Here is an 18,281-nt window from a genome sequence, read left to right as displayed (position 1 = left end):
TCCGTAGGTGCAGCTCCTGCAGCCAGGCCTTCCCGAAAGTGGGTTCCAGGAGACTGGAGCATCTGGCAGTGGTTTCTGTGTGATGCCGCGATATCTCTGTATACTAGATGGGAGGCAGAGGCAAAGCAGCTGGCACTTGACTGTACGGCCAGGACTAGCTTGATATTTGTGATATGCCAGTTGACAAAGGGGGACACACATGTCTGGCCACTACCCCACCCCACTCCTGCAAGCTTCCGAAAGGGAAAACATGAGCTGCTTTTTTTGTGTTTTCCTTCTACACCTTGGCTTGGTTCACATTCCAGGCAACAGAACACTGTTCCTCAGTCTAGTCTCCTATCTCCATAATGGCCTTTCTCACCACCATGATTCCTAGTTTCCTCTTATCACACCTAAAATAAACTGGGCTACTCAAAGACAGAAAGGGGACACAAGGAACCACGTTCCTACAATGTTTCCTTTGAAGATATATTGGGGATGTAGCCATTATTTCTATCCTCTTATAAACACAAAAATTAAAGTTCGGGATAATGAGGCTGCTGAGAGGACTCGACAGTTAAGAGCGCACACCGTCCTGTAGAGCACCCAAGTCTGGTTCCCAGCATGCACTGCCACCTGTAACCCCAGCTCTAAGTAGCCCAGTACCCTCTTGTGGCCTCCATGGTGTCATCCCACACATACATTTAAAGAGCAAAGTAATGAATTTTTTTTTTTTTTAAATTATAGGGACAGGACGAATGGCTCAGTGGTTAACAACACTTGCTGCTCTTGTTGAGGACTCAAGTGGAATACAATTGTCTATAATTTCAGTTCCAGGGGATCTGATGCCCTCTTCTGACCTCTGTCAGCACCAGGCATGCACATGGTACACATATATAGGTGCAAGGAAGCATTCACATCCATAAAATAAAAAAAAATTTACTGTAAATGTTTTAATTGCATATTTATACTTAAGCACATAATTCAGGCATACATGCTAAACAAATACTTATAAGTAGAAAGCTTTTTTGTTTTTATTTTTAAGAGAGAGGGTTTCACTTTATAGCTCTCGCTATTCTGGAACTCACTATGTAGACCAGGCTGGCCTCAAACTCACAGTGATCCATCTGCTCGCAAGTGCTGGGATTAAATCCATGCACTACCTCAACTGGCTACAGAGAGAGATCTCTTTCCTTAGGAAAACAACTCAGACTGGACATGCACTGTGATCCCATCCTTGTGACAAGCTCTGCCCAGAGTGGTAGATAGATGCTCCACTTAAACCCTATACTTCTGAACCAGGCAGTGGTGGCACACGCCTTTAGTACCAGCACTTGGAAGGCAGAGGCAGGCAGACCTCAGAGTTCAAGGTCGGCCTGGACTATAGAGGGAGTTCCAGGACAACCAGGGCTACACAAAAACTAAAACAAACAAACAAAAAACAAAAACCACTCATTCCCATACTGGACCCGTGGTGTAATCCTAGCACAGGAAAGGCTGAACTAGGAAGATGGAGAGTTTGAGGCCAGTGTGGACTAAGTAAAGACTTTGGCTGCCTCTCAGCAACTCAAGCACTGAGAGCCCCTCAACCTTATTAGAAAATGCAGGCCAAGACAACTACAAAGTCAGGACATAAGATCATGTCAGCAGCAGGAGGAACTCTGCAATGTTCACCTGTACACCTAGAGGCTGCAACATGTATACATCAGAAACAGCTTTTGAAACTGCCTGTGACTGACCAACAATTGCTTTTCCTTTTGCAACGTGTAGTTTGGTCTCATTTTTTACTGCCAGAAGATGCCACCTTCAGACAGCAATGATACCCCCTCTGGCTGTAGAAACCACTACTGTCAAGTGTGCAGAGGACCCCAGGTGACTGGGACTGGCTAGGCAGGTTTGCTGCATGCAGACACTGAAGATGACATCAGTGGGCACTTTCAGAATCAACCATGAACGGTCCCATGTGTGGCTTTTCATCGAGTGGCAATTTCCAAAACAGTGCACTTTTGATGCATCTCATTTATGGAGCCAAACAACTTATGCCTCATTTTTCCATTTATAAATGTACTAGGAGGCCACATTTTAATATTAAAATTTAAAAAATTAAGTAAAAATAGACATTCAAATTATTTTCAGAATTTTTAAACATTTGTTATTTCATTTATTTATTTATTTGGAGGCATACATGGGACAGTTAGATGACAGCTTACAGGAGTTATTCTTGCCTTCTACTGTGTCAGCTGGGGGGGAGTCAGGTGGTCAAAGTTGGTGATAAAGATCTTGCTGAGTCATCTTATCTGGCACTCAAAAAATTTTAATCTTATGTAAAGTGTATATATCATCTGCAGCATACTCAGAGGTACCCCTCAAGCCAATCAGAGTTAGCCCCCAAAGGCAATGTTTTGCTATTTTAGGACTTTGTGTCTGTGGAGTTATCTGACCGTGATTGGCTGGATTCACTCAACATCAGCCTGGGAAAGCGCAGTTGGTTCTTGTTTGTTGCAGGGACCGAATCACAACATGCCCATTTCTGCAGATTCATTTGAGCTTGGTGAGCTGACATGGGGCTTACATGTGCGCCTTCGTGGTCAGGAACTCGTATATATGTTGGGCACCAAAGAAAGGAAATGGACCACAGATTAATGGCCAAGCAGCTTTCAAAAATTTTACAATCCAGCTTAAGTTACTTTTTGTGCATGGTGAGAATGGCACAGGATTTTCCTTCTGGGTGAATTTCCAGCCTCTCAGTACCATGTGTCAGACACACACACAATGCAGCCATTTGTCCATGTGCACCAGTCCCTACTGCAGCAATTCTCAACAGCTGATGCAGTGTCAGCCTGCAACAGGTTCCTACCAACCATGATCTCTATTTTCTGTATTCGAAGCTTTGACACAGGGTACTCTGGAGGGCTGGCTACTTCCAGGCCTGGTCATTCCCTAAAGTAAATGACCAGCTGTATTGATGGTTAATATTGTCAGCTTGACAGTATATATAATTTTATAATCACTGCAGAGCCTCTGGGTATGACAGGAAAGGATCATCTAAATTGAGTTGAGGCGGGAAGATCCACCCTGGACGTCTGCAACATCATCCCGTGGGCTGGGGTTCTATACTGCACAAAAAGGAAAAGTCTAGCTGAGCACCAGCATCCATCACTACCTGCTTCCTGACGGCAGGTACAATGCGATTAGCTGCCTCCTCAAGCTTCCATCACCATGCCTTCCTCTCTATGACAGACGGTACCCTTGAATTGTGAGCTAAAATAGATCCTTCCTTCCTTCATTTGCACATCAGGCATTTAATCACAGCAATGAGAAATGAACAGAGCGCCATTACTTTTCTCACTCCTACCAGTCCTCTACAAGACTCTCACACCTAGGACTACTGCTGCCTGCCCTAGATCCCCGGGGCAGGTGCCAGAGAACCAGGAGTTGTCCCTTTAGCCTCCCCATCCCCCACCAACCTGGTTCTGCCCGTGGAAACTACAGCAAGGTTCTTGCTTCCCTCTCCTTCCCTGTCTGTCTTCCACAGGCCTGGTGCTTCCCTGGGTTCTGCGTGGTGAGACATGCCTCCTATTTCTAGCTGTCAGTGAGTACAATAAACTTATCCCTTTGGGGCAGTCATTTCTATGCCTGTATAACTCACCATCCCTGATTAAAACTCAAACATGGGCTCCTGTTTGAGCAGCAAGCACTCTTACTGACTGAACCATCTCTATGTTCATTATTCTGTGGCCTGTTTGTGTGCCTGATTTCTGTTTTGTGATGCCTTTACTTTCCCTCCTGTTACTTTCTTTAGATTTTGTTATTTTTTTCCCCCTTCCTTCTTAACATAGAAATTAAAACCTTCCTTTTTCTCTGTAGGGGGCAATAAGCTACAAACAATTATGGGTGTGGTCTATGGGTTTGACAGAATGTACTTTTCATTCACCTATAATCCTAATACCATTGACACAGAGGCACAACACCCTGATTTGAAGCCGGCCTAGGCTACAAAGAAAACATTATCCTGATGCACACACACCAACAAAACAAAACAAAACAAAACAAAACAAAAAAACCAAGCTGTGAATAGTAGCATAGTAGCACACACTTTAACCTCAGCACTTAGGAGGTGGGGGGGTCAAGAAAATTGGGAGTAAAAGGTCATCCTCAACTGCACAGTGAGTTTGAGGTCAGTCTGGGATACAGGAGACCCTGTCTGAGAAGACAAAAACCAGACAAAGCAGTCACTCTGCAATACCAAGACTTCTGAGGCTGAAGCAGGAAGATCCTGAGTTTGAAATCAACCTGAGCTATTTGTTCCAAAACAGTAACTAGAGAGGAGGGAGGGGGAGAAGAGGAGGGGAGGGGAGGGCAGGGAGGGAGGGAGACACAGGGCAGGGGGGAAGAAAGGATGAAAGTGTTTAAGAGCTGCCTAGTGTCTTCCTGCTGCTGGATTCTAACCTGTTTGCTGCTCTGCATTGTCTGGACCTTTGATACTGTTGTAAATGGTCCCAGCTGGTCTATGCTAGTAAAACTCTCCTCCTGTGAGTCTGGAATATTCTGCACTTGTTGACAGTACTGTAGAATTTCTACTTGTGTTGTTACAGGCCAACACGTCTGTGAATATAGACACAGAATTTAAACAAAACAAAGCTGAACGCAACAATACAGAAAAAGAGCAACATCTTGCAGCCAGATGGGTTTATTCCAGGAATTCAAGGTTGACTTAGCACTGAAAACTGTTCAGATCCTCTCCATTCTCACTAAGGCTTTCGTTTGCTGCTCTATCAGTTGTGGAGAATGCTAAAAGCCCCAGCCATAACCACATTCTTCTCCATGTCTCCTAGTCCTCACGACTTCTGCTTCTCACATCTAAAGGTTGAGCTATGAAGTTCAGCCAGGACTATCCCATCCCTTCTATAACCATGCAGGGTCCTTCCAGAGGAGACAGCTTCAGCTACTTTAAAAGTACTGTGCAGTACCTGCTTTCTTCAGGCTAGTGTTTGGTTGGTGTATCTTTTTCTGTCTTTTTGCTTTTATCTTTGCTCTGTTGTGTAAAAGCTGGGGGGGGGGGGACGACAACGACAAAAACAAAAAACAGGCAGTGCTTTAGTGCCCACCCCACCTAGCAGTATGCTATATTATTTTTACTCCCTGAACAAAACAAACAAAACCCAACTAGGAATGAGTTCAGCTGATGGAGTGCTTGCCTAGCAGACACTGAACCCTGGGTCCCAGCACCGGCACCACATAAATTGGCACAGTGGCACACACCTGTGATCATAGCAGAAGGGTCAGGAATTCAAATCATCTCAGAAACTTAGCAAGTTTAAGGATAGCCAGGGCCATAGGAGACCTTATCTCAAACAAACTGATTTTTCAAAAATTGGGCTGGAGGGACAGCTCAGCTGTTAAAGCCGAGGCTCAAACCCAAAAGTAAATAGGTTTTTTGTTTTGTTTGTAAGAATACACACCTGTCATCCCAGCACTTGGGAAGTCGAGGCAAGAGGCCCACATGAACCTAGGAGTTCAAGGCTAACCTTGGTGAAATTTTGTCTGGTGTATGTGTGTGAGCCTGACAAATTTCTGATGGCAAGTATTTAATCCATTTATATTAATATAAACTTTCTTTTTCCTATTTTGAGACAAGAATCTTGCCCTCTATGGCCCAAGATAGCCTAAAACTTGCCATATTCTTCCTGCCACAGCATCCTGAGTGCTGGTATGTATAGAGTGAAGCAACTAACACAACTGGGTTCAAGCCCACAATCATTTCCTATTTATCCTTCACCCTATCGTCTAATGGGCTGTATGTGTGTGCACACTGCACGCATGGGCATGCGTGTATGTGTGTAAGCTGGAAGTCAGCCTCAGCTTCCATCCTCAGGAATATCTGCCGCTTCCCTTGAGGCGGGGTCTTTTCTTGGCCTGGAACTTACTGATTAAGCCAGACTGGTTGGCCAGTAAGCCCCAGAGACCTTGCTGTCTCCCTCACCAATGCTAGGATTACAAGTGTGCACACCTGCACTTCCAGCTTCTTAATGTGGATCTGGAGATGGAACTCAAGTCCTTGTGCTTCGAGCTATCTCCTAGCCCCTTATCCGTGTGTGTGTGTGTGTGTGTGTGTGTGTGTGCTCAAATGTCACTCTATTTCTCTTCTCCATTAAGCCTTTCAGTTCTTTGTGAAAGGCTTAATGTGTTCTTACTATCCTTTGTCATTACACTCTGTGACTATGTAGAGAATTCAAGAGCCAGTCAACAGGTCAGTCTCTTCAACGGTGTTATCATTTTACTTCTATTTAAGTTGAAACACTAAGTTATAGCTGTTGTTGTGTGGGACGCTTAGTCACCCACCACCTAGCAGACTTCTCCCTCAGCCTGAGGTCCTCTCATCTAGCATTGCCTTCTCTTACTTTAGTTTACTTGTGTATTTGACCAGGCTTCCTTTAGTTGTATAGAATGTTCCCATTCCTGTGGGTGCAGGCTCCAGGGTGACCACCTTTCCCCAAAGGCTGCTTTGCTCTCTGGCTCTGAGGCTTCCAAAGGACACAGGCATCCCCTTCACTGTTCCCTGCAGAAAACATGCCTCTGGCTGCATTTAGAACCCCTTTCCCACAATGTGCCTGCACACTTCCCTGCTGTTGTTTTGTTTGCTTGGTATTGGTGAAGCTTCTGAATCCCTTGATGTGCTTTGCCACTGTGGAACAATTCAAAGCTGCTAACTTCCCAGCTACTGCTTCTGTCTCTTTTCTATCCTCCCTTTTGGAATGTTGACAACCATTTCCCCCCCTTGAACTCAGACATTTACCATAGCCCATCCCCAACTGACCAATCCACTTTCTGTTGCCTTCTGCGTGTCAACTGTTTTTAAGTTATTCAATCAATTCTCTTTTCTTTATTTACAAATGACATCTCATGTAACCCAGGCCTGTCTCATTCAGCATGTAACTTGGGCTGGCTGAGGATGTAACTGATCTTCCTGCCTCTACTTCCCAAGTGCTGAGATCGTGGGTGTGAGCCACCATGTCTGGCTTACAATAGTGTCTTCACTTCAGATAGTACATTGCCAGCTCTCAAATGCCCACTTGATTCTGTTTAGAATCCAATTACCTTGAAATCATCTAACCTTGAGCCTGTCTTCACTTCTTTGACTTCCCTTCCTATGTGTCCCTGTGTGATAACTGTCATCTTTCCTGATGGTTGTCCATCCATGAAGCTTCAGGGTCCTGTCACTCAGGACCCTGCTATTTTCTATTCAATGCTGGATACTCAGTGTTAAAAAGCACAGAAACCTCAGGCCAGGTGATCTTCCCCCAAAGACAGTGGAAGCTGCTGGAGATTTTTCCCCCAAAGACAGTGGAAGCTGCTATCTAGTGTAGTTGGCCTTCACAGAGACAGACTGTGGAGAACGGCATGATCCTGTGCTTCTCCATCTCAGCTCCAAGGGCTGGCTGATATAGGGCTGTCTTATACCACTCTGAAAGCCCAGGGTCCTTCATGTTCTCTCCTGGTCCAGGCTCAGTTTCCTGCCTGTTCTGGCTCTGGCTCTAGGTCTGGCCTCCAGATTTCACATTCCTTGGGTACCTCTGGAGTGGCACTCTCCTATATCGGACAGCTGCTCCAAGTACATGTGTGCAGAGTGGGTACCTGATCTGTAGTTTCTTGTTTTGGGTAATTTTGCCCCTTAAGAATGCCCTGAAGACCTATCTATTCAATGGGACAAAACACAGGCACTGCTCACTCTAGTAAATGTCTGTGGTGCCCCTGGAGTAGAGGTGTCCCTCCTCAAGGCCTCCCAACAGGATTGCCCTCGAACTTCGTACATGGGGACATCTGGGTTTTTGTGTTTCTATAGCTGGGTTTTGATTTTGGTTTTTTAAGGGGTTGTGGCACAGCTTTTCAAATGCTTGTTGCCTGGAAGGTAAGTCAGATACAAACTGACTGTGATTGAAATTGGAAGCTCAAAGAGTTTTCTCAAAAGTTTTGAGTTGAGCATGGTGAGCTGAGCATGGTGACATATTTGTGTAACCCTAACACTCAGGAGATGGAGGCAGGAAGATCAGAAGTTCAAAGTTTTCTTCAACTACATAGTGATTTTGAAGGTAATCTGAACTACATAAGACCCTGTCTCTAAATAAACAAACACATAAAACTCCTTTGAAAGAATGTTTTTTTCCTCGTACATGACAAATTATCAAAATGGTTGTGGTAGATGCTACATTATACATTTAAGACACAGTCTAACTTATAGAGTCAATGCTCCTGTTACTAGAGTGTTGATAAGTAAATTCATACTCAGTTACTTTTCTAGAAGTAAACATTCAGCGCTGGAGAGATGGCTCAGCAGTTAAGAACACTGACTACTCTTCCAGAGGACCTTGGTTCAATTCCCACTATTCACATGGCAGCTCATAACTCTCTGTAACTCCAGTTCCTAGAGACCCAACACCAATGTACATAAAATAAAAGTAAACAAATCTAAAAAGAAGTAAACATCTCATGCTTATGAGACTACCTCCCTGGTTTTAAGAATTTCAGATATAGTGTCTTGTGGCAGTTATAGTCTAATACTTCCTACTAAAACTCTCTAAGAAAGATTGTTGAAATAACCTTTAAAACTTCATGAACTAAATCCCCAACAGCAATACTTTAATGAAACATTTCCATGAAATTGGTTAAAGTGTGTCCAGGAGCCTGCTGGAGATTTCACATACTTGATGGTACAGTTTTAAGGAAGGTAACAGTAGCAGTATCGATGATGCAGCTAGCCATCTAGCCCATATATGTCTGCATTCCTATCACTCAGTATCTACCATAAAGCTACTTGTTCAGGTTCTCTGGAGCCTGTCAAAAATTTTAAGGCTTTTTTTTTTTTTTTTTTTTTTTTATCAATTTTTGGCTAAGGGCACACTGTGTGTCTCCAGACAGTAGCTTTTCAAATGGGTCCCAGGAACACTTCTCCTCATGGGCTGCCCAAGTTCATAACCTCCAATGCCACACCCCTAGGAACTGTCATGGTGCCCATGCCTTGCACAGTGTTATTTGGACTCATCTATGCCACAAGTGCCAGGAGCTGGACTTCTCCCTCTTCACATCTTGTTCACTATCACAGAGACTCCACAGGGGGGTTAGGCGCAGGTAGACCTGTGTACTCACAGTGAAGATATGTCACCTGATTGACTCCTCCGCCCCCCCCCATACCTACCCATCCCACAGATGGAACACCTAATTATTCCAGAACCTTTCTGGGTCCACTTGCTACATGACAAAAAGTGAGTCCTTCTCTAGCTTCCTGGTACCCACCATGTTTATAACACCTGTTCTTAATGTTGAGCTAGTATCAACTCCTACACATTCATCAAAAGATCAAAGGAGCAGATACTGGGCATTTGTTTGCTTCTTTAAAAGAAAATCAGTTTCTGGTAATTCAACATTGGGAGGGATATAAAATACAAGATTTCATGGCTACATTTACTCTTGCAAAGAAAGTAGCTAAGTTAGAGGTGTGTGGCTCTGCTTCCCATGGATTGTGTATTGTCTCTGTATGCCTGCTCTCCTCAGCAACCCAACGTGAAATTCCTCATCTGGAAGCTGGGATGCACCTACCCCTGCCCACCAAAAGGGCACTGACATAACTTTACCTGGAAGCTGGTAGATAATTGGAGACAAGAACATTGTCAAACCATGCTCTATATCCCACACATACACCTGCCAGCAACTGCTATGCCACATGAAGCCACACTCCAAGTTCTCGTATTGGGCAAGCTGCAGCAAATGAATATGTGGTAGATCCTAGAACACTGGAGCCAGGCAAGGCAAATGTGAACACATAATCCAGAGCATGACAACGATGCCTTCTGAGATCTGTCCTGCCTGGAAATCAAGGCAAGTCACAAGCTATCTCTTTGTTCACAGGAGACATCTTCATTGTAGACTCCTTAGATGACTTCAGAATAGAGCCGTTAGTACCTAAGGCTACTTGGCACAGTTACCCCACACTGGGCTAAGACATCCAGGCCTATGAGAGTTATACTGGCCAAGGAGGTGCTTGATGCTTGTTCCCAGCATCCTGGCTGGAGAGAACCAGATGGAGCCAAGTCCAGCAACAATGGTTCAGCCTATTGTCCAGGTCACAAGAGATGTCAACCTAGAACCAGAGACAGACGTGTTACAAACCATTAGATGGGAGAAAGTTGGGTAAGATTTTTATAGACAACACACTTTCTCACCCCTCACTCACCTGGTTACTGTCCAGATTCTACAAAGACAATCAGTCACTGGCCACCTGGAAAGGAAGGCTGTCATTAATTCCCAAAAATCAGACGCGCAGAAGACAAGCCACCAGAAGAACACTGACACTGTAGCTACAGCTTTAGAAAGGCCACAGAGGAAGAACACCTAGTTATCGTCAGAATCCAACGTTTGGAGCCACGTTCTTCTTGAAGACTTCTCTCTTTTTTCTGAAGGCAGCAAACAAAAGGGCCTCCTGTTGCTCGGCAGTGACCACTGAAGCCTCGGGAACAGGAAAACTCCACCTGGCATCCGTTGGGCCTCAGACCAGGATATGTGTGTGTGTGTGTGTGTGTGTGGTGTGTGTGTGTGTGGTGTGTATGTGTGGTGTGTGTGTGTGTGTGTGTGTGGTAACAGAATCACAGATAGTCAGAAGCTCACACTAACCTGACACAGACAAAACCTAATAGAGATGGCCGTTCTCCTGAATCAAATGCCTTGGTTAGAATAAAACACAGCAAAACAAGATCAGAGAAATTCCGTTTTTTTGTTTGTTTTATTTTTTGTTGTTTTTCTTGTTTTGACTTTTCTTGAGTTGGGGGATCTCAACCAGTCTGGTCTTGAACTTATAAGCCTAAGTAATCTTTCTGCTTCAGCTTCCTATATAGCTCAGAGAAATATCCAAATTAAACATAAACAGTTTAGCACACGTGTTACTGTGGGAATGAAGTCAGCATTAGTGACAGCTAATGGCTCTGCTCACCCGGAGGACTGAGCTGAGCATAAAGAGAGGCTGGAGGCAGGATGGCTCCTAAGACCCTTAGGTGAGGCTGTTCCAAGTCCTCAGTCTGCACTTTCCTCACTGGACAAGTCCCAAGATACATGATTGGTTCCAGACTGCCCAGGTGTGGCTGGTGGCCCTTACATCTTACCTGGGCTGGGAAGCAATGCTGGCTCCCTGGGTTCTGTCTCCTGGGGTTCTGAGTAGAGGTAGGTAGAGATCTGTATACTCTGTTCCAACGGTCCCCCATGAGCATCTCAGAAGCACTGTCAATGGCCTTGGAGTGCAGCTGGCCAGGGCAAAATGCCAGGGCACAACTGGAGATGGGGTTTTGGGTGCTTTAACCAACTGGCCAATTCCAATAGCAGGGGGCCCTTGCATAATCACTTGCCTGGGATGGTGTCTCTTTCTAAGAGCAAAATGAGTTCAATAGACAAATTGGCATGGAAAACTCTAACTCACAGCATCTAGCTCTGAGAGCCAGGCTCCTGACAAGAACTCCAAGATTCTCTGGCCTGTGTCCAGCTTGTCAAAGTCCCTTGTAGGAAATAGACTAAAATTCAAGATCAATCTAGGATTATGCTAAGGTCCTGAGATGCTTTTTTTAAATGTCATAAGGAAATAGTCTTCAATGATCTCTGAGCCAAAACAAGCTGCCTTTGTTCTCTGTAGAATGGGTTTCTGGGCCTCTGCCTTGTGGGGCCTTTGGCCACAGAAAGAATTACATCCAAGTCCAATACTATGCCAACTCCAATGACTTCACTAGTGGGTAGGTTTTGAAGGTGGACAGCCAAGCCCTTACGACCTGAAAGGAATATGGAAAATTCACACACAGCATAACTGGGCTATGCAGTTCTCATTATGCTTGGGGATGGAACTTTCAGCACTTTGGAGTCATCAAAGACAGTGAAAATGGTAACAGAGTCTGTGGCATCATGGTATCCCAAGGTCAGCTGGTCTTATTTGCTCATGTAAATCAGGTACTCAAACTCTTAAGAGTATTTCTCCAGGGTCCTTGGAAGAAAGACAGGTGTCAAGGCCTCAGATTGGTCGGGGTGCACCCACAAATACAACTTGTCAAACAGTAACAGAGTTTTCCCTGGTTTCTGTCCAGTGAACAATGACTATGAAAAGGCAAAGTGTCAGCTTACTGCTGAAAAGTAACAGGAGAGAATCAAGTCAACCTGAGTCAAAATAAGCAATGAAAAGTCCCTTTCTGGGGACATCAGTTACAAGAATGATGATCCAATAATGAAACCACCATCTTGCTGAATTTATTAGGCCTGCCTACAAAAAGAAGGAAGTTAATTTACTTGTTTTTCCCCCTCAGAATGTCCTAGAACTGTCCAGAGAAAATTTGTACTATCTGCATACATGTTTAAAAATCTGTAGGACAGTTTGCAGAGATGGTCCTGTACAGAGAGTTAAGAGTGTGCAGTGCTCTTCCAGAAGACCTGAGTTCAGTTGCTAGCACCCACATCAGGAAGCTATGAGCTGCCTGTAGCTCTAGCTCCAAAGGGATCTGGCACCTTTTTCTGGCCTCTGTAAGCACATGGTTCTCTGTCTCTGTCTCTCTCTCTCTCACACACACACTTATGAATAAAAATAAAGTATATATTTTAAAAACGTGCAAGTGCAGGTTTTGAGGGTTTACAACCCTGTCATCCTAGAACTTAGGAGGTAGAGATAGACAGATCAGAAGTCCAAGGTCATCCTCAGCTACACATTAAGCTTGAAGACAGCCTGGACTACATGAGACCCTGCCTCAAAAAACAATAATAAAAGAAAAATCTGCAGCTTAACTAGGTTCAGTGGTGCAGGACTGTAATCCTAGTGCTGAAGAGAATGTGACAGAAGGCTTGAGATCTGTCTGAGTTAAACAGCAAACTGGTCAATTTATCATGAGTCTGACTGTCTCAAAATCAAAGTTAAAATGGGCTGGAGAGTATTTCAACCACAGAGTGCTTACCTACCATGCTCAAGGCCTAGGGTCAGTACAAAACAACAACAATAAGATCTTTAAATACAATTGAATACCCATACAAAATTGCCATGACCAAATCACATCTATATCAGTGTGTGAGCAGAGGTCCTGGCTGGGCACCAATGCTTCATGTCCTGTACCACAAAGCAGCCACCAGAAACATGTGGAGGAGCTATAATGTCACCTTTCTCCAACAACATTCCACATCCATTGGGCTTTGTGTCCTTCAGGTACTACAGTGGAAGTCTCAGCCCCACCTGGACAAAACTTGCCACCAGCAACATATGTGGTAGTTATAAGGCCCAGTACAAAGCCTAAATCCATCCCAACACAGCAGCCAGAACCCTGACACCCTGTCATGAGCGTAATGTCCTTTCCCAAGTACCTCTCTGGAGCTCATCTCCCAGTGAAGGGATGGAAAAAATACCCAATCGAACACCAGGAGTTTCTTTTTAAACTCATTTGGCATTCCTGGTTATACAGCCCTAAAAAGGAAGCTTCCCACAACAGATCCTTCCATACACCTGCAGCTCAGGGGATACATTTCTGGAACTGGAAGGTGAGCTGGGTGCTTAGGTAGGGTACACAGGCAGGTTTATGGAGTAAGGCTGCCCCTCCTACCTGAGTCCGCTACTCATCTCTCCCCAACTTCCATCAACAGTAAAATGAAACACACTGTCCTGTCAGCCACATAATTCCTGACACAAAGTCAGCTCCAGTGTGCTGATGCTTCCCTTCAAGTGTCCAGAGCAACAGATGACATCACAGGGACACAGACCTCAGTCATGGTGCACTGACAATCCTTGCTTCTGTGCCACACCTGTTCACTTCCTGGATATAGAGGCATGTGGGCACTGCCTGTTGCTACACCACTGCAGAGCCCGCCATCGGCAGCACCAGCCCTACCCATCCCTAAACCTTGTACAGGTGATCACCACTACACCCAGCATAGTTCTGCCAACCTTTAACCATATACATAGAAAATAAAGGGACAAATTTATATGAAACAGTGGCATATTTAAGATATTTAAAATAAGGATGTTAAAACATCATTGAAATAACAGAATACCAAACCCCAAGATCACACCTGTAAAGGAGAGAATAGATGAGCAGAAATGCACAGATGCATATGCTAAGCCTCAAAGGAGGTCACAAGGAGGCTTTGCTACCCTGCACCATTTCCAAGCTTTATAAAATACAGACTGAGATTCACACCAGAAGATCTGAACAGGAAAATGCACCCTTACAGCCCTGTCCTAGCCAGGCACTACCTTGGCTTGGCTAAGCTATAGCACCTCCTAAAGCAAGGAGGGCCTAGACCAGGGTCCAGGATCACTCAGACATAGGACAGGAAGGGGCTTCCTCAAGCTTCCTGAAGTCAGACCCATGGCACCAAAGATCCTGCTGCAGAGAGTGAAATCAGTTTTTAGGGCTAGGCATGCCCTCTGACCCTGAACATGACTACTGCATGCTGTTAGCACACACAGGCTAAAATTTCTTTTGAACAGAGCTCATGCCAAAGTGCAGCTACTAGATACAGAGAAGACAGGAAGCCTGCAAATCATTTCCCTCATTCTAAATTATATATTATATTCTTACACACCCCCCCCATCTCTCTCTCTGGGTTTCTCTGCAATAGCCCTGGCTGACCTGGAACTCACTCTGTAAACCAGGCTGGCCTTGGATACACAGAGATCCGCCTGCCTCTGCCTCCTGAGTGCTGGGATGAAAGGTGTGTGGCAACAAATTTACTCTTAAAGACAAACAGTATCTGGGGAACCAGGGAGCCAACAAGGAGTCGCTACCTCAGCCTGCCATGAAGGGGAGTATGAAGAATTAGAATAATCCAAACCTCATCTCACCTCCATTGTTCCATGTTATCCACAAAAACTGCTGAATTTCAGAACTCCTCTGTTCATGTGAATTCCATGTGCCCCGAGTTCCCTATAACCACCTCTGTGAACTGTCCCAGTACTTTGGGACTTTGAGGAGTCCAACAATCTGTATCCACAAGTATACTTTACTCTTGAGACATTCAACACACTGGTTTGTCTAAGCCAATTTCACACTCTTGGATGCTGTTTGGTTAACAATCACAACAGCCATGGATTGGCCCCACCCCCCCTCTCCCAGATGTGGGAAACAAGGCCTGAAAGTATGTTTGACAGCACACCTAACAATCTTAGTGCACACTGTTGATGAAGCAGCCTCAGCTTGACTCCATGGCCACTCGATAGGTAACTTGGAAATAAAGAGAGCAGACATCATTTTCCACCTTTAGTCTTTATTTGCCATAAGCAATTTGCATAATTCCTCAAACCAATACAAAAGCCCAACAAATAATGTTTTAGTGTTCATGGAAACAAAACTGTAAACATGGTCCAAAGTGCCAGCATCAAAGGCAACTGGAACCTGTCCTGCAATTCAGTGGCTTGGGGATGACCGGTCACCGCCATACATGTACTTGGGTTTCCTGGGACAGTATACCCCTCATGTTCCCAACTTGGTGTATCCAGTGTGGGATGTGTCAGGTCATTTTCTCACACTCGTGCTGAGCACCACATAAACAGGAAGTTCTGGAGCTAGGCTGATGCCGAGGGCAGTCATACCATTCTGTCAGCACCACACAGATGACTACAGTCAGCATGTACTGTGACAGGGGAAGCAGCCTGTCTTGTGGCTATAAGCTCTGCAGATGCTAACCCTCTTGTCTCACAGGAAGAGGCAGCTTGAGGGAGCCAGCTGCTGAGCACCAGCTGAACAGTAGCTGCCCTTCAGCGGCAGAATGGTCAGTCTGTGGTCTGAATGTCAGCTAGACACACTAAGGTCTTATATGCAGCATCCAACTCCTTTCTAAAAAATACACACGTGACCAGCACTCTCTTAACAAGAACAAAGCAAGCTCCACATCCCTGGGTCAGCAGCTCTCTGCATGTCTCCTACACAGAACAAATCCCAGCACAAAGGCTGGGTGCTGGGACCAGCAGAGGGAGCCAGGACCTGTTCCCTGGATAGAAAGACTATCAGACAGCAAACCTGCCACTGGCTTAAAGGGGCTTGTGGTTTCAGGTTTACTAATTGTGTGTACTTTGAAGCTTGGTGGGTTTAGATGCTTCAGGTTTGAACACAAAACATTCCAACAAGCACTCACTGCTCCCTCTTGATGCCCAACCACACATACCAATTCCCTTCTTGTCCTGTAAAGCAAGCATGCTGGCCCCTTAGGACTCAAAGCCTGAAAGACCTGGAGGTAGTTGGAAGGTAGCTGCAACCCACAGCCCATCTGCCTGACAGACAGGCTACAACCTCATCTTCAGTGACACCTGGGTCTGAGAGTTGAAATGAGGTGCTTAAAACCAAAGCAGGACACAGCGACACACCAGAGGTTGCACTTACGAGACAATGAGTGGGCACCTTTGGGCAGGTACTCGAACAGAAGCGAGCCATCATCACCGAGCACGTCAGCCTTGAGTGACAGCAGACTGTTCTTACTCATGAGTGCTGCTCGAAGGTTGGCCACCGCAGTGGCCTGGTGCAGTGCTTCATCCTTCTCTGGGGTGAGGGGTGGGCCCAAGTAGCTGGTTTCTCCTCCTAGGAGGCCCTCATCGATGTGTGCATAGAGCTCTGCTCTCTCACCTCGGCTGTCTGAGCTGCTGGCCTCAGTGACAGTCAGGTCCACATCTAGGGAAGGAAAAGTACACACAGGTCATTTGGGGATGATGCAACTGAGAAATGAAAACAATTAGGAGGATAAAGGCAATGAGCTTCAGTCCAGTGCAGCCCTGTGGACCAGTGTACCTGCACAGCGCAATATGTACCCTTAGCATATTATGCTACTGATCCCACCTGCCCAGACCCATAACATGCCACATAGCACAGCAAAATTTGCAATCCAGTGGGAGCTTCATTCAGAACCAGGGTAGAAGGCCACTAACCCTTGATAAGGGGTCAAAGACCTGAGCTCAGACCCAGCTCTAGAGCTATAGGATCTCCTCTTCTCAATGAACAGGGGACATTCAACAGGCACCAAAAAGCCGAAACTGAAACTATAAAAACTGAAGAAGAAAAATCTACATGACTGCAAATTTGGCAATGGGTTGTCAGATGCCAAAAGCACTAGCAATGAAACATAAATTGAATTTCATCAAAATTAAAATCTTGTGCCAGATATGATGGTACATGCTTGCAGTTCCAACACCTAGGAGGAAGAGGCAAGAGGACCTGGAGCTCAAGGTCATTCTCAACTACACGGTGAGTTTGAGACCAGCCTAGGCTATTTGAGGCTCTGTATCAAAAAATAAAACAAGGGGCTGGAGAGATGACCCAGTGGTTAAGATCACTGACTACTGTTCCTGAGGACCTTGGTTCAATTCCTAGCACCCACATGGCAGCTAACAACTATCTACAATTCCAAGATCTTGAAGTCCTCACACAGACATACATGCAGGCAAAACACCAATGCAAATAAAATTAAAAAAAAAAGTTAGCTGGGTGTTAGTGGTGCACACCTCTAATCTCAGTACTCAGGATGCAGAGGCAGGTACACCCCTGTGAGTTTGAGGCCAGCCTGGTCTACAGAGCTAGTTCCAGGACAGGACAGGCTCCAAAGCAATAAAGAGAAACCCTGTCTTGAAAACAACCACAAAAAAAAGAGAGAGAGAGAGAGAGAGAAACCAAAACAAACAAAAAACCATTACAAATACATAAATAAAACAAAATAAATAAAAGCTGACATGCTTCAATGTCAACCCACAGAATGGAGAAAGTATGTATGAATTACCCATATATATTTTAAAACAGGGTCTCATGAACCCCATATTAGCCTCTCCCTCTCTTTGTAGCCAAGGGTAACCATGAGCTCCTGATCCTCCCAGTCTCCATCTTCTAAGTCCTGGCACTACAGGTGTGTGCCGCCATACCTTGTTTACACAGTACAGGGACTTGAACCTAAGACCTATGCATACTAGGTAAGCACTCTACCACCGAACCATGTCCCACCCCAAAATTACATGGCTGATGAGACATATATCACGACTCTAAAAGCACTTCCCATTAAAGCGTGCACTCTGAGTTTGAATCCCCAACACTTTGGTAAAAAGTCAGGCATGAGTGTGGTAAGCGCTTGCCCAGCATACCCAAGGCCCTGCATTCAAACCCCAGCACTGTAAGAAAAACAAAACCACACCGAGATACAATGTCACACCGGTAAGAACAGCATCTATCAAACAACAGAAAACAACAAGTATCAATGAAGAGACTGAGAGAACCTGAAGCCTTGCATTAACCGAAAACATGACTCATGCAGCATCTGTGGAAGGC

General features: G+C 45.1%; 1 protein-coding gene across 1 annotated transcript in view; it reads right to left on the bottom strand.

The window, feature by feature from the left end:
* Zbtb46 (zinc finger and BTB domain containing 46) overlaps positions 1–18,281 on the bottom strand; it is a 76,482-nt gene that overhangs the window by 9,387 nt on the left and 48,814 nt on the right. The window contains exon 3 of the mRNA XM_051184390.1: positions 16,359–16,643. Coding sequence (XP_051040347.1) covers positions 16,359–16,643 — 285 coding nt within the window. The remainder of the gene's footprint in view (positions 1–16,358; positions 16,644–18,281) is intronic.

The sequence above is a fragment of the Phodopus roborovskii genome, unplaced genomic scaffold (assembly GCF_943737965.1).
Source record: "Phodopus roborovskii unplaced genomic scaffold, PHOROB, whole genome shotgun sequence".
NCBI lineage: Eukaryota > Metazoa > Chordata > Mammalia > Rodentia > Cricetidae > Phodopus > Phodopus roborovskii.
The sequence above is the reverse complement of the archived record's forward strand: the minus strand, read 5'-3'. Positions and strand labels throughout refer to the sequence as shown.